Source organism: Hydra vulgaris, chromosome 06, assembly GCF_038396675.1.
Source record: "Hydra vulgaris chromosome 06, alternate assembly HydraT2T_AEP".
Lineage (NCBI taxonomy): Eukaryota > Metazoa > Cnidaria > Hydrozoa > Anthoathecata > Hydridae > Hydra > Hydra vulgaris.
Window position 1 is genome coordinate 17254766 of NC_088925.1, and position 15476 is coordinate 17270241.

General features: G+C 27.6%; 2 protein-coding genes across 2 annotated transcripts; one reads left to right on the forward strand and one right to left on the reverse strand.

Moving 5' to 3' along the window:
- The first annotated feature begins 368 nt into the window (after window positions 1-368).
- On the forward strand, window positions 369-6168 carry LOC100208438 (E3 ubiquitin-protein ligase RNF168). Its single transcript, XM_065799403.1, has 3 exons — window positions 369-803; window positions 3649-3686; window positions 5436-6168. Exons 1-3 carry the CDS (start codon window positions 523-525, stop codon window positions 6071-6073), a joined length of 957 nt encoding a protein of 318 aa, XP_065655475.1. The 5' UTR covers window positions 369-522; the 3' UTR covers window positions 6074-6168.
- A 7904-nt stretch (window positions 6169-14072) lies between these two features.
- On the reverse strand, window positions 14073-14843 carry LOC136081236 (uncharacterized). The gene has a single exon (XM_065798537.1). The coding sequence runs from the start codon at window positions 14841-14843 to the stop codon at window positions 14073-14075; it is 771 nt and encodes a 256-aa protein (XP_065654609.1).
- Between the last annotated feature and the right edge of the window lie 633 nt (window positions 14844-15476).

Consider the following 15476-nt stretch of genomic DNA (forward strand, 5'->3'; position numbering starts at 1 on the left):
TACCGCAATCTTTTGTTTCCTCGATTAAAAACGCATTTACGCGTATCATGGAATTGCAGTTTTGTTCAAACAACTACAACTATTATTCTTATAAAAGTTACTTTAAGCAAATAAAGGACTCAAATTAAAATTGGCCTACTTGTACACAACAGGTTCTCCCGTGTATTTAAGTAGGCCATGTTGGGCCGTATATCGAAGTTTAAGTTTTAAGTTACGTTTTTAAAAACTTTTAAACATTGGTACCTTTCGATTTCGAAAACGTTTTAAAAAACGTTTAAGTCTATATTTTTTACGAGTAAGTTATTAACGGAATGTTAAATTGAAACAATTTATGTGTGAAAAATGCCGATTGTTAATCGGTTATTTTTAAATACGCTATTATCAAATAGCTTATTAAGTACGCTATTATCAAATAATTTTTGTATATTATCAACTTGTAGTAAAGTGATTCGAAAGTAAAATGTATTCATAAGTTATCAATTATTACAAACTTGTTTATTAGGAATATTACATTTTTTCTTAATGGAGGAGTCTGGAAAATCTTGGCACGTAAAATTTCAAGAACTTTTGAAATGTGGAATTTGTCTCGAACTTTATAAAGATCCAAAAACACTGGTTTGTCAACATTCATTCTGCAAGGATTGCATTTATTCAGCTTTTCCAAATGATGAAAGTGTTTTTTGTTGTCCGACATGTCGCTGTCCACAATCTAATCTTGCTTCTAGAAACGATATAGACAATATGATATGTAGTTTGCATCTGCGTCAATCCTTGGAATTATTTCTTGAAAATTCTTATAGCAGGTTTTTTTTTAGAAATAATATAAATAAAATAGAATTGAATACTTACTGAACAGTACAAAGTTAGAAACAAATGGTTATATAGCAATCGCACACACAGATAACTTCAGAAGTTCAGGAATTATCAGTGATTTGAATATTGATAAAGTTTTATATTTACTTAAAGATAAGTAAAAGGAACACAAAATGTCAAATTTTATAATAAGCTTTGATGAACCCCTAATTTTTTAATTAAGTACTTAAAATGCTAAATAATTAAGACAAAGAATACAATGTTAAGTGCAGATATAATGTATGTCATCCTAGAAAATCAATAGTCTATTTCAACAAATTTAAAAAAGTACTAACAAATTTAAAAAACTTTTATATGCCTTACTGAAAATATATTTTTATAAAGTTATAAAAGTGTTTTATTACTCTTAAGACAAAGTAATAGTTGTATAAAATAATTCTAGCTTTTTCAAAATTAACTTTTAAAACATTTTGAGATGTTCCAATTAAGAAGTATAAAACTAAAGTGGTTGTTTTTTGAAAAAATTTTTGTTTAAAATAACATAAAAAAGTTTCTATTAGTTTTTAATGAATAAAGAATATAAATATATCTTAATTTTAGTTATAGTTTTTAATCAGAAACAATAAAATGCTTGTAAGCATTTTATTGCTTATCAGGTAAACAGTAATTAAGATCAGTTAATAAACAAAAAAGATCAGTCTACTTGAAAAAAATTGTTTGATCTTTGTTTTTGAGTTTGTTCCCCAACTTGAAAAAATGATACATTAACACTTTCAATCAATACTTAACATCAATGAAAAAATTATTCTTTAAAAGTTCCTTAGCTGATTTGTTAAAATGTTTAAAAACCATTTCTTTCGTGCAGTTAAAAGCGTGGTTTACAGATACAGTTCATTATTTCTTTTTTGTCAGGTGCATTTCTAAAATACATGTGTTGCTTTTATAATTGGATTGTTTGTTGTGCATGTGGTTTTATGATCCAATGTTTGTGGTAAGAACTCTAACATAGCTTACTCATGTTGCTCATGTTGCTAACAGGTTAAATAACTTAAACACATATTTTAAAGTTAAGTAATTAAAATTTGATAATAATTTAACTTATGAAAAATCACTGAAAATTGTTGTTCCATTATTAATTGACATTTTTTCAAATCTAAAATCAATACAAAAATTAAAATGCAATTAGTTACAATCAGATAGGTGCTAGCCAAAACAAAGCAACTTGTTAGTTACATCAAAGCCAAAACTGATTTTTGATTACAAAACTAGAATGAAAAAAGTTAAAGATAATTTGCTGTTTTTTGTATTGGCTATTTTTTTTTTTTTTTCTAAAATTTTGTTGTTATTTTTTTTTTTCTCCAAAAATGTTTATAAAAGACACTTGATTTTTTCTTTTTGTATTGGCTAATTTTTTGTTTATTTTTCTTAAATTTTGTGGGTTTTTTTTTTCTCCAAAAATGTTCATAAAATGTACTTGATCAAAATTAGTAAATTTTATTAGTAATGCGGTTCAAAAGCTTTAAGTAACTTTGCCCAGTTTCCTCAGGCGCACTGACCATTAGTGTAATGAAATATTAATAGAGAAAACACTATTATCCAAGAATGATGAATAGTGATAAAAAAAAAAAGATCAAAATAGAAATAAATTTTTAACATCCCCCTTGCCAGCCCAATAATGATCCTCAGAGCAGCACTTTTTTCCATGACTCTGGTAAATTAAAAACAAAGTCTTTGCACCAATTCAAAAACAAATTTTCTTTTGAATAGATTTTTTTTCTCTAGTCATTAACAAAATTAGCAGATCCAATGCTGGTTAAGTTCAAAGTTTTTGCCACAAAAAACTAATTTATTTATTTGTTTAAAAGTAGTAATCTGAGTTGACTTTAACAAAAATTATAATCTTTTGATCACAAATCAAAAAGTTAATTTAGTGCAGTTATATATCATTAAATCTCTTAAAAACAATGCTCCTAAAAGTTATCAATGATAGGTTGAATTTATCAGTATAAAAGTCCCATGGTCTTTTGTAACGCTTTTAACAAATGAGTATTTAAAAATCTTTTACAAAGTTAAATGTTAATTATATTAAAATTAATTAAATCTATATATAAATATTATATAAATGTTGCAAAATTTAATATATAAATATTAAAAATTTTATTTGCTTTTTACTTTTAACCATTAAAGATATTTACATAAGTGCATTGATAAAGGTTTTTGCATGCCAAAAATGTTTTTAATGTAAAAAGATAATAACTTATACAAGTATGACATACTTTAAAATGTTTTCCCCCATTTATTAGATCTGGACAAATATTTTCTTTACCCCCTTCATGTTGTTGTTATAAAAACTTTTGGATAATATTTTTCTAACATTTTCCCAATGTTTTGTTGGACTATAATTTTGTGTATAATAATATTTTGTTAAAAACTTCAAAATCATACTACTACTACTACTACTACAACTACTACTACTACTACTACTACTACTACTACTACTACTACTACTACTACTACTACTACTACTACTACTACTACTACTACTACTACTACTACTACTACTACTACTACTACTGCTACTACTACTACTACTACTACTACTACTACTACTACTACTACTACTACTACTACTACTACTACTACTGCTACTACTACTACTACTACTACTACTACTACTACTACTACTACTACTAAAGTTCGCTATTAATATTCAGATAATAAAAATAAAGATAACAATATTTTATAGTTATAATGATTGTTTTGTTAATATGAATGATTGACTTAGACCAAAATGAAGTTTATAAATTACTGCATTTTCTTTATTTTCATTTATAGCAACTTTGAAGAATCATCAAAGAAGGAATATGATAATGGTAGATCTAATTTTGTTTGAGTTTTCAGCTTTAGGTTGTTGGAATAAAAACTAGAGTTTGACACTATATTGTATTAGAGTTTAACAGCCTCCCTAAGCCATAAGTTATACTTTATCCAACTGGAAAAATTTTTATAGTTTTTCAGACTTTTATTTTAAATTATTGAGTCCTTTCTTCCAAAAATCTAATTTTTGATTAAAAACCCTGAAATATTATTTAGATTTTTCTTTTTCCGCAAAAAAAATGTTTCCTATTTTAAAAAAAAAAATTTATCTTATATATAAAGTAAATTCTGCTCCTATCAAGTTACCATCAGAAACACATCTGATAATATATTAGTTTCCTCAGTTTATTTGCTGGTAGGGAGGTTATATAAGATCAGTATGAGGGTCTAGTGCTCTCCCTTATCTCTCCTTTATCTCTCCCTTATCTCCCTTATCTTATCTCTCTCTTTTATAACACAGATCAATTACTGATTGTTTTATCGATAGCTTAAGTTTTAAAGGCAAACCATGAATATCTTTTTACAGTTGGTTTGAGATTTGACAGTAACTTTATTGTTTTCAACAAAAACATTTTTTTCCATTAGTTAAAAATATGTACCAAAAAGTCTTACAAACAGCACATATTAAAGACAGGCTTTTTACATGTATCTAGTGTATACATGTCTGCATAAATTTTTCAATTGTATTTTGAACTGCAACAAGATTCTTAATAAATTTTTTTAGAGAACACAACTTCAATCTTGCATATTGGTTATTATAATATATAAAAATATAGTTACTATGACAATGTTGTATTATCAGCTGTATAATAATGACTTTGTGACATGTAACAATTAAATAAACTATAAACAAGCTGCATTAGGTATTCTATTATTGTAGACAAATATTGTAATACATTATGATTTTTGCTTTTTTTATATAGTAAAAGAGGGCTTATAGTTTTCTTATAGTTTTACATTAAGGTATCAAACTCCAAAAAATATTTCAGTTTAACTTAAATTTGATTTTTTAAATGTTACATGTTGTAAAATCTATAATGCATAATATAATATATAACAATCATTGAGATGTAAGACTAAGTATTAATTTAGGACGAATTTAGGCTTTTTAGTCATTATTTAGTACTATAGAAGTTATAGAACTATATTATTTTACTGCTGAAATATAGCTATATTTATTTTTATTTGATAATTATAACTAATACAAATTCAAAAAAATGTGGAAATAAAATTAAAAAAGTATAATTATAAAATAGAAAGTTAGAGATTTTTAAGACAATTTAAATTATATTGTGTGAAAGACAATTTAAATTATATTGTGTGAAAAAAACACTGTAAAATGAAATATAGCGATTTATAATCAATAAGAAAGATTAAATAGAAATAGAAATTAATATTTATTTGAAATTAGTTATACAAAAGATAGAAGATAGTATGAAATTAAAATTTTTTAAATATTTTTTATGTTTATTTACATATTTATGTTTATTGTACTTTATATGTTGTCATCAATATCAAGGTGTTTTACCTAGAATTGAAGAAAATTTTTCTAAAGCGCTAAGTCAATTTTTTCAAAAATTGAGTTTTTTTTAAGCTACAAATCTAAATATGTTAGTATGAATAGTATGAATATTTTTCTTAAAACAATAAAATGTGGCTTAGCGCCTTTTAGAAAAACGCTCTTTAATTTGTAGTTAATCTTCAAATTAGTTATAAAAATATGTAAACGGTAAAAAAATATTTAGATACGATAGATCAAAAAAAAGAAGATGAGCTTTTTGCCGCCAAATATATACAAAAAGATATAAGCAGTTCTAAGAATTATTATGAAAATTCAAATAATCCTGAAAATGCTCAAAGTTGTTACAGTCAGGAGGAAGATGATTTAAAAAAGAATTCTGATTCAAGTTCTGATGATGAATTAAGTTCTCATGAAAATGCAAACTTTCCGTGCCAGAAGTTAAAAAAAACATGTAAGCAAAAAGTGATCAGTAAAATAGCTAAGTTATGCTTTACAAACAACATAGAGAACGATTTTAATGAGCTGTTATCGAAGCGGAAAGATAGTTTATCTAAAATAGAAGAAAATTATTCTGAAAAGAATAAAAGTAAAACAGACTCTAGAGATAAAACAAACTCTAGAGATAAAACAGACTCAAGAGAGCAAAGCTTTAATGTTAGTGATGATAATAAGTATGTTTCAGGTACAAGTATTCTTGGCGCTGCAATATCGTCTTTTCTTTCTCAACAAAATGCTACCAAGGTAAAGTTAAAAGAAACTGCCTCGCATACCACTTTTACAGAAATGGAATCAGCTGAAAATAACGAAGAAAGTCGAGGGCTTAGATTAATGCACGGAAACAAAATTGGCTTTTTGTTGTAAATTTGTTTTAAATTTTTTTCTTTAAGTTTTGTAAAATATATTTTTGTAAATAGTTTTTTGTAATTTCTTATATTATTTCTATTATCAAAAAATTACCTAATGGTATTTATTTTCATTTAAGTTTTAGTTAAAATTCATTTTGTGCTATTAGTATTCTGTAATTCTTTTTTATAGCTGCAACCCTGACACCAATCCAGGACACTATACACAGTTACTTTCATTCTTTTTTTTTTAATTTTGAATATTCTTTAAAGAAACTCTTTGAAAAATTTAAATTCCAGTACCTTTCATCTGCAATCCAGTTGTCTCACCTTTGCATTCTGTATAATTACGTTCGTGATATTTTCCCGTAAAGAATTGATAAATAAGGTAGACCTGGTAAACTAAGTGTCACTTCTTTATCTTTGGTCACATATCGGGAAAATATATGCTGACTTTCTTGCTATAGTTAAGTCGCAGCGCCAAATTGAAATTAGTCGCAGTTAGTGACAGCCACAAAAACTAAAACGCAACTTGTTTAAATCTATTTCTATTTTCAAAATTTTGAACAATATTTTGAAGTGCTTACTTTTAAGAATGAGTTGAAAAGTTGCAGGCGGTGAAAAAGTATTGAACCAACAGATAAAACTACATTTATGGTATTTTCAAAGTATTATTTACTACATAGATTTCAAAGTTCTATACTTTAAAACCATTTTTTATTTACCCTCAAGAAAATTAAAAAACAAAAAGTGCATTAACAAGTTTTTGTATCAGTATCCTGACAAGTAACTTTATTAATTTATAATTAATTATTGCTCTTGCAAATACAAATTTGTAAGAACAATAAACCGATAACAGTTGTTTGTTTGCTGTGTTAGTCTTCTGATAATTATAAATTCTTTTTATGAAAAGAAATTCCTAATTAACTCTTGGGAAGTGATAAAGTCTTCAACATTTACTATATTAAAATATCACAAAGTTGGCTAAAATGTTAAGGTGGCTCTATAAAAAAATGATGAAAAAAAGATTTTTTTGAAAAAAATTTTTATTCTTAAAACAGCATCATGTATACCACTACTTTCTTTCCAAAACAAAATTAAATCACCTACCGTACCTTTTATGTCAGTTTTGATAACTTTTTAGACTATCTTTATTTGGAAATTTACATAGCAACGCCCTTAGTTACCGTTCAAAATGATTATGGTCTAATATAATCCCTTCATGTAGTTCTTTTAACTCTTTTTTTTTTCCAGATAAAACATCCACTTTGCTCTACTCAAATATTGTTCTAAAAAGTATGTTTTAAAACCACAAACAGTATGTGGAAGTTACATTGAAATTTATTATATAGTAGTCATACTTTTATAGCGTCATATGTATGTTTACTATTTTATTTGGTGCATCCTGTATGTATTTATTAGTATATGCATGTTTGTCTTTATACATATAGATAATATTTTTTAGATTTTAAATAGTAATAGGATGCCAAATAAACAAAATTCCATAGTTAAAAAAAAGAGAAAGTGGAATGGTGCAATTGCAAATAAAAAAATTATTGGGGATTCATCTGTTCTTGGTACTTGTTCAAGTCAAAGGAATTTAAATATGAATAATGTAATGTCTGGATCTATAGTAAAAAATCTTCTTGATAATGACTATTTTATGTTAGTACATTTTGCAATGCTTCAAAATATATTTTGTGAATTAATGTGTCCAAATTGTGGTAGTAACATCATATTATATGACGAAAACTTAAAACGGCGAAGGTATTCACACTTTATTAGTGTCAAATGTTCCAATTGAGACTGGATTAAAGCCTCATATACTTCTCCTGAAACAAAACCAAAGGAAATTAAAAAGATTCAGGGTCACAGAGCCTTTGACATAAATGTACGAGCTGTTGTTGCATTTCGTAAAATTGGATGTGATTTTAGTGCTATGGATACCTTTTCTTCGGTAATGAACATAAAATGTTCAACTAAAGGTCCATTCATCCAACTTAATAAAGTTGTTAAAGATTGTTACAAAAAAGTAGCTGAGTTTAGCATGAAAACTGATGCTGGAGAGGTTGTTCATATTGACACCGTTAGTGATATACCATGCACTCGTATTTCTGTTGATGGGACGTGGCAGAAACGCGGCCATTCTTCACTCCATGGAGTAGTAACAGCCATTTCAGGTGACAAGTGTCTAGATGTTGAAATAAAGTCAAGGCATTGCTTTGGTTGCAAAATGTGGGAAAACAAACATGGTACCTCTGATTACCAAATTTGGAAACTTAACCACATCTGCAAAATTAATCATACGAAATCCTCTGGTGCAATGGAATCAGCTGGTGCTGTTGACATTTTTTCCCGATCATTACTAAATTATGGCCTGATTATTAAAGAATACTTGGGAGATGGAGACACCAGTTCTTTAATGATGTTCTAAAATCTAATCCATATAAAGATCATAATGTAACCCGATCAAGCTCGAGTGTATTGGTCAGGTACAGAAGCGCCTTGGGACTCGTTTGTTCAATCTTGTGAAATCATAAAAAACACTAAATCACCTTTATCTGGTAAGGGAAAGCTTACCAACAAAGGCATTGACTCTATGCAAACTTATTTTGATCTGTCCATTTGTAATAATATTGGAAATTTGTATGCTATGAAGAAGGTAATTTTATCGATCCTTTTTCATTTCACTGACCTACCAGATCCTTTCAATTGTCATAAATTTTGCCCACGAGATGCTGGAAGTTGTTGCAAGTATTGGTCAAAAGAAAATAAGTCATATAGGTCACTAAATTCAATTCCTCTGTTGATAAAAAATCATCTTTCAAACTTTGAAGGCTTTAATGGAAGATGAACTATTGAAAAAGTGTATGCATGGCAAAACACAAAATGCAAACGAGGCTTTGAATGCAATCATATGGTCTCTGTACCAAAATCTATATTTGTTGGAAGAGAAACCATAGAAATGGGTACCTATTCAGCTGTCATACATTTTAATAATGACAGGAACGGCATCCTTGGCATATCAGAATATTTCGGATTGACAGGAATAGTTTCGCACCAAATTGCAAAGAAACTGGATATATCACGTGAAAAATGCATGACCAAAAAAGCTACTGACAATGTAAAAAAGCGAAGAAAATCCATCAGAGTAAAGCAGAAAAGTTACTGTGACATTTTAAAAGAAAAAGAACCCATAGACTCTTATGCAACAGGAAATTATTAGGATTTTAAAAAAATATTTGTTGAGATTTTTACTTTTTAAACTTTCTTTTGTATTTTTCTCAGCTTTGCGTTTTGAATGTTTCTTCAAAACTTAAAAGATGATAACTTATTATTGGATAGAGTGTTTGCTTTCAAATTTTCAGGGTATGTTCACAACATATATGCACTCCATTTAACCGTCAGAATTTTTATGAATCACTCTAAATATTGATTTATAGACCTAAACGTTTCAAATCATACCACAAAACTATTGAAAATCGATAGGTTCATCCAAAAAAGTTAATAACTTTTTTAATATTCTGATGTAGAAAAAAATCTGACGATTAAATGGAGTATCTAGGTGTACTGCAGAATGTTCTAAAATTTATTTGAAAACAGATATAGACAAACTGACTTATAGCATTTTGAAATGTGATTATGCCACTTTTTCCCCCATTATGGATCAAACAAATGTAATTTTTTTTTTTTTTTTTTGAATCAACTTAATTCTCTCCAAGAAACTCTTTAACACTTAAATATGGTAGATTTCCTTTTATTTATCAAAATCACCTTTTTTATAGGGCTACCACCTTAATTGATTTTGTCGAATGTATTAAATTTACCGTTTGAATTTATAGCTTATAAAACAAATAGCTTCATAGAACTGCCAGATATTTTGAAAAATAACATATCTCCCTTTTACAATTTTACCCACTACTCTTTTCAAAGTTCCTCTAATCCACCGGTTCAGAATATGTGGGTCGCCTCCAACGGAAGTCGCATGACAATTTGCCAGGGGTCGCCATTAGAACTTCTGAAAATAATTTGTTTACGCTAGTCAGTGGTTTCTATTTATCATTTTAAATTGAAACAATACTCCTCTAACTATAATGTACATTGCACAATGCACACATAAAATATTGTAAAGTTTACATCCCGCTACATCTTATGCACAACCGAAAATTTAAAGGTTTGTGAAATGTAAACATTTTTTCCTATGCAAATATTAACCAAATTATAAAACAAATTATTTTGATGGTCAGTTTAGGGGGCCCTGAATCAAAATAAAAGATTTTTTTCAAAAGAAACTTCAAAACATTGGCCGTGAAGCAGTGGTTAGAGCGCTTGCTTTGGAAGCAAGAGATTTCAGGTTCGAAGCGAGCTCTGGGCATATTTTGCGCCATTGGTAAGAAAAGAGGCGGAACGTCCTATTTAAATCCTCCTCCGCGGTGCTTTAAAATAAAATTGTTAGTTCTTCTTGGGGGTATGAAAAAAAAAAATGCAGAACCTTTGATTAAAGGCATGGTAAAAGGCCTGCTTTAAAAGGGATCCTTTTTTTTTTTTTTTTTTTTTTTTTTTTTTTTTTTTTTTTTTCTTTCTCTGTTTTAATATAATATAAGATTTTACAACTTCGTAATATAAAATTTCAATAAATAAAATAAGTAAAACAGATAGGGGCTCAAAGAAGATGAGGATGACAGTACGTTATCGCAATCTTTTCATAGAGCCCCTATAACAAGATTTCAAAAAAATATCGTAATATGTTAATGCGTAATAAAATTTCAATAAAATATCGTAATAAAACGCGTAATTCGCTAATAAAATTGATAAGCAACCAACAAAAGTAGAAATAAAACAAAAACAGATTTATGAGAAATTATTCAAAGTATGATTAACCAAAAACATTTCTTATATTTTAAAAATTTCTTTTTTTGTTAAAAACTTGAAGGAACTTAACGAATTTACCGTGCCTTTGAATCCTTTTTGAAAAGTATTCCATACTTTTGGACCTCGATATAGAATGCTGTACTCTGAATATTTGTTTATTATCCGAGGCAGTTTATATGTGTTGGACATATTCGCTCTAAGATTATAGCTATCATTTTTATTTATTTTAAACTTGTTATTAAAGCTTATAGGAGAGATATTGTGATTATAACGATACATGAAAATTAAATGCTGGTAGATATTAATTTCAAACACATTCATCATTTTCATATCTTTCATTAAGGGCTTAGCGTGTTCACGCCTATTTTTTGAGTAAATGATTCTGCAGGCATGTTTTTGTAGACTATAAATTTTTTTAATCTTTGCCGCTTGAGTACTTGCCCATGAAATGTTTGCATAGCTGATGAAGCTATGAATTAGCCCAAAGTAGATTAATTTAAGACTATTTTTATTGACGTAGGAGCGAACTCGATACATCAAACCTATTATTTTGGTGATTTTTGACTGGATATATATTATATGTGGAAGCCAGGATAATTTTTCATCAACAATGATTCCTAAGAATTTTATATTGGATTGCTTATTTACTAGTTTATCATTTAGAGATAGGTTAGGCAACTTGAGAGGAAGATTTTCTTCTTGTGTTTTTTTGTGAAATAGTATATACTTTGTTTTCTCAGCGTTAAGTGAGAGTTTGTTTGCCTTAAACCAGTTGTTTACTTTACACAGTTCAATATTCATGTCTGCATATAATTTCTTGATATCATTGTTGGTGAGAAATAAGTTTGTGTCATCTGCAAACATGACCGAGTTCATTTTTAAAGATGCATTACAAAAGTCATTTATATATATTAGAAAAAGAAGTGGACCAAGAATCGATCCTTGCGGGACTCCACATATGACATTTAATACTCCAGATTGGACATTATTTACATATTGTTTTCTGTTTGTAAGATAGCTTTTAATCCAATAATAACTTTTATTTATTATTCCGTAGTGCCTTAATTTATCTAATAGAATGCAATGGTCCACTGTATCGAATGCTTTTGATAAATCAAGAAACACTCCTAAAGTAAATTTATTATTTTCAAAACCATTAGTTATTTGATTTACTATTTCAATGATTGCATGCTCTGTAGAGAGATTTTTTTGAAAGCCAAACTGATTTGGGTAAAAAAAATTGTTTTTAATGAAGTAATCATAGATTCTATTATAAACTACACGTTCGAAGAGTTTTGAAAATACAGAAAGTATTGATATAGGCCTGTAGTTTGTAATGTCAGAATGATCATTACATTTGTATAATGGAATTACTTTTGCCAATTTAAGTACATCCGGAAATATCCCAGAATTTAATGAGAGCTTAAGTATATGAAACAGGGGTCTATTAAGACTGTGTTTGTTTGCAATAACTATATCACTAGATATCTCATCAAATCCTGGAGCCTTTTTTTTTTTTAAGGAGGCAAAGGCTGCCTCTAATTCTTCATAGCCTAATTCATAATCAAGCATGGTAACGTTATTCGTGTTTTTAAGATAGGTTTTAAAGGATACAGATGTTGGTACAATTTTATTTACAAGATTTGGACCAATATTTGTAAAATATTTATTGAATTCTTCTGAAATTAGTTTTTGACAAAATATATCGTTATTTTCAATAACAATTCGTTTAGGAAGAGAAGGTGAATTTAGTTTTTCTCTTCCCATTAAGAGATTAATGATGGACCATGTTTTTTTGCTATCAAATTTGCATTTGTTAATTTGATTACTGTAATATTTTTTTTTTGCATTTTTAATGAGATCTTGGTAAAAAAATTTATAATTTTTGTAATTTTTTTCATTATCATTGTTTCTATTTTTCAAAAATTTATTGTAAAGTTTTTGCTTTTTTTTTGAGCACTTTAATAACGATTTATCCATCCACGGATTAGCAATTGCTTTTGACTTAATTGTTATTATCTCTTTTGGACAGGTTTCATTAAAGTACTCCAAAAATGTACTTAAAAAGGCATTGTAAGCTTCATTAGTATCTTTACATTTATATACGTTGTTCCATGTTTCTTGTTTTAGTCTACTTGTTAATTTATTAGTGTTACTCAATTTTAAATTTCGTTTTTTTAAATGTATAATTTTTGAATGACAATCAGACATAGATTTAAAGTTTTTTATTTTTATGAATATCGGGAAATGATCGCTAATATCTGTCAAAAATATACCGGTTTCAAATGTCGTTTCTAAATAATTATTGATAAAAATATTGTCTATTGCTGTTGCAGAGGTTTTTGTTACTCGCGTTGGTTTATTAATAGTTGACAAGACATTAAATTTAAAAAGCATATCAAAAAAAGATTTTATTTTTGGAAATTTTGTGTTAGAAAGAGCATCAAGATTTATGTCACCAGTTATATATAATGTCTTATTTTCTTTATTTGTTTTCATAATCGTATTTTTGATAAAAGTTTCGAAATTTTTTATTTTTCCACTCGGTGGACGATAAACACATCCAACTAAAATGTTTCGGTATTTTTTATTAATAATTTCAATGAAAAGGCTTTCATAATTATCATTTGAAAAGCATAGTATATTTTTTATCTTGAAAGCATATTTTTCTAAGACATAAATTCCTAATCCTCCTCCTTTTTTCCCATTTCCTCTTGATTGACTTATTAGTTTATAAAATGGTAATATATAATTAGAATTTAATTCAAGAGAACTTTCTGTATCATGCCAAGTCTCTGAAATAGATATGATGTCGAACGTGTAGTTTAAAATATTTAAAAATTCTTTAAGTTTATCAAAATTTTGCTGCATGCTTCTAATGTTTATGTGTAATACAGAAAATGAGCCATCATCTGCTATTACTTTAAATTCAAAAGGATCAATATACGGTGTGTTAATTAAGTTCATTTGAGTTTCTTGAAAAATATTTATATTTTCTTCTGATAGGTTATTTATAAAGTTGTCCTCAAAAAAGTCTAAATTTAAATTGTGAAAATCTAATTTCTGTGGAAAAAGCGCTGCCATTTTTTAAAAATGTATAATTTAAAAATATTTAATATAATTAAAAACGAAAATACTCAAAACGCTTACTCGTTTACGCATGTCGGAATAACATCTGTGTTGCGGGTGTTTTCTCGAAATTCGTGAACAATCAGTTTGTTGTAAACAACTTTTGCAAAATAGCCATTTTGACGATGTATCTTCGCCTGATCAAAAAGTTCCTTTCGAATTTTTCGCGTGGTAAAACTAAAATCTTCGTTTAGAAAGATATTAGTTCCTTTTAATTTTCTTGCTCTTTCCAAAATTGTTTTTTTGTCCTCGTAATCCCGGAGCTTCAAGACAATTGTTCGCTCTCGTTTATCATTAGCTACTCCCACTCGATGAGCCCGATCAATTATAATTTCTTTTTCAATACCAAGATTATCTTTAAATAGTTGCTTTACCTTTTTTTTTGTGATTTCCCAATTCTTTTCTTCATTATTTTCAACGACCCCGTCAATTCTTAAATTGTTTCTTCTGTTACGGTCTTCAATATCAACGCTTTTTAATTTTAACTCAATATTGTCAGAAGATATTTTACCCTGCATTTTTCGTACATTTGATAAATCGTCGTGAACTTTATTAATTTTTTCCTCAACTGCTCTAGCTTTATCGTTAAATACATCGCCAACAAAATTTAATCCAGATTTCATTTCGTCGAGTTCTCGCCGAACTTCTTTAAAACTAGATTGAAAGTTATCAAACCTCTCATTTATGTTCGATAATGCTTCATGAAAAAAAGACAAAATTGTTTCTTTTTGAATATTTAGTAGCTCTCTCATCATAGCAATCGAAACTAACTCTTCTGATTTAGACATCCGATTTAGGATCCGAGTCCATATAAGCCTTAATCCACCTCTAAGACATATATAATCAAAATTTTAAAGTTAAGGCTTTTTAAAATGTTTATTATGTAAACATTTTATTCGTTTGCAAATATTAATCAAAACATATAACAAATTGTCTTATTAATAAATTATTATAAAATTAAATTATTATAAATCCATCAAAAAACTTGTAACAAAAAAAAGGTGTCTATAAAGTATAAAATATAAACAAATTCAAATAACTAGTACTCAAAATATAATGGTAAGCTGGAAAAATTTAGTGATTTCAAAATAAAAATTACAGTGACTTAAGAGCAGTCATATTAATTTTATTGTTGGGGTGGCTACAACTTGGCAAATGATATCAAGAGGTTGCAGTATCGGAAAGTTTGGAAATCACTGATCTAAACTCATGATCTGCTTTTTTCTTAATGCAGCATAAATATAAAAATGATCTTGGAGAACTGAGAACCGTCAATAAGGTGAAAACTTTGTATAAATACTTGCATAAAAATGGATCCAAAAATGTTCCATGCAACTCTACATGAATGTTATACATCCATTTCTTCTGGTTAAGATTGAAGAGATGTATGTACTTGGTATAATTTTTCCTTAAGAACTCTA

Bases quoted from the DNA above. Each gene is read 5' to 3' on its own strand.
- LOC100208438 (XM_065799403.1), top strand. From the start codon at position 523: ATGGAGGAGTCTGGAAAATCTTGGCACGTAAAATTTCAAGAACTTTTG. The intron at 804-3,648 runs GTTTTTTTTTAG...TTTCATTTATAG, and splicing joins CTTGAAAATTCTTATAGCAG to CAACTTTGAAGAATCATCAA. The intron at 3,687-5,435 runs GTAGATCTAATT...AAAAATATTTAG, and splicing joins AAAGAAGGAATATGATAATG to ATACGATAGATCAAAAAAAA.
- LOC136081236 (XM_065798537.1), bottom strand. From the start codon at position 14,843: ATGTCTAAATCAGAAGAGTTAGTTTCGATTGCTATGATGAGAGAGCTA.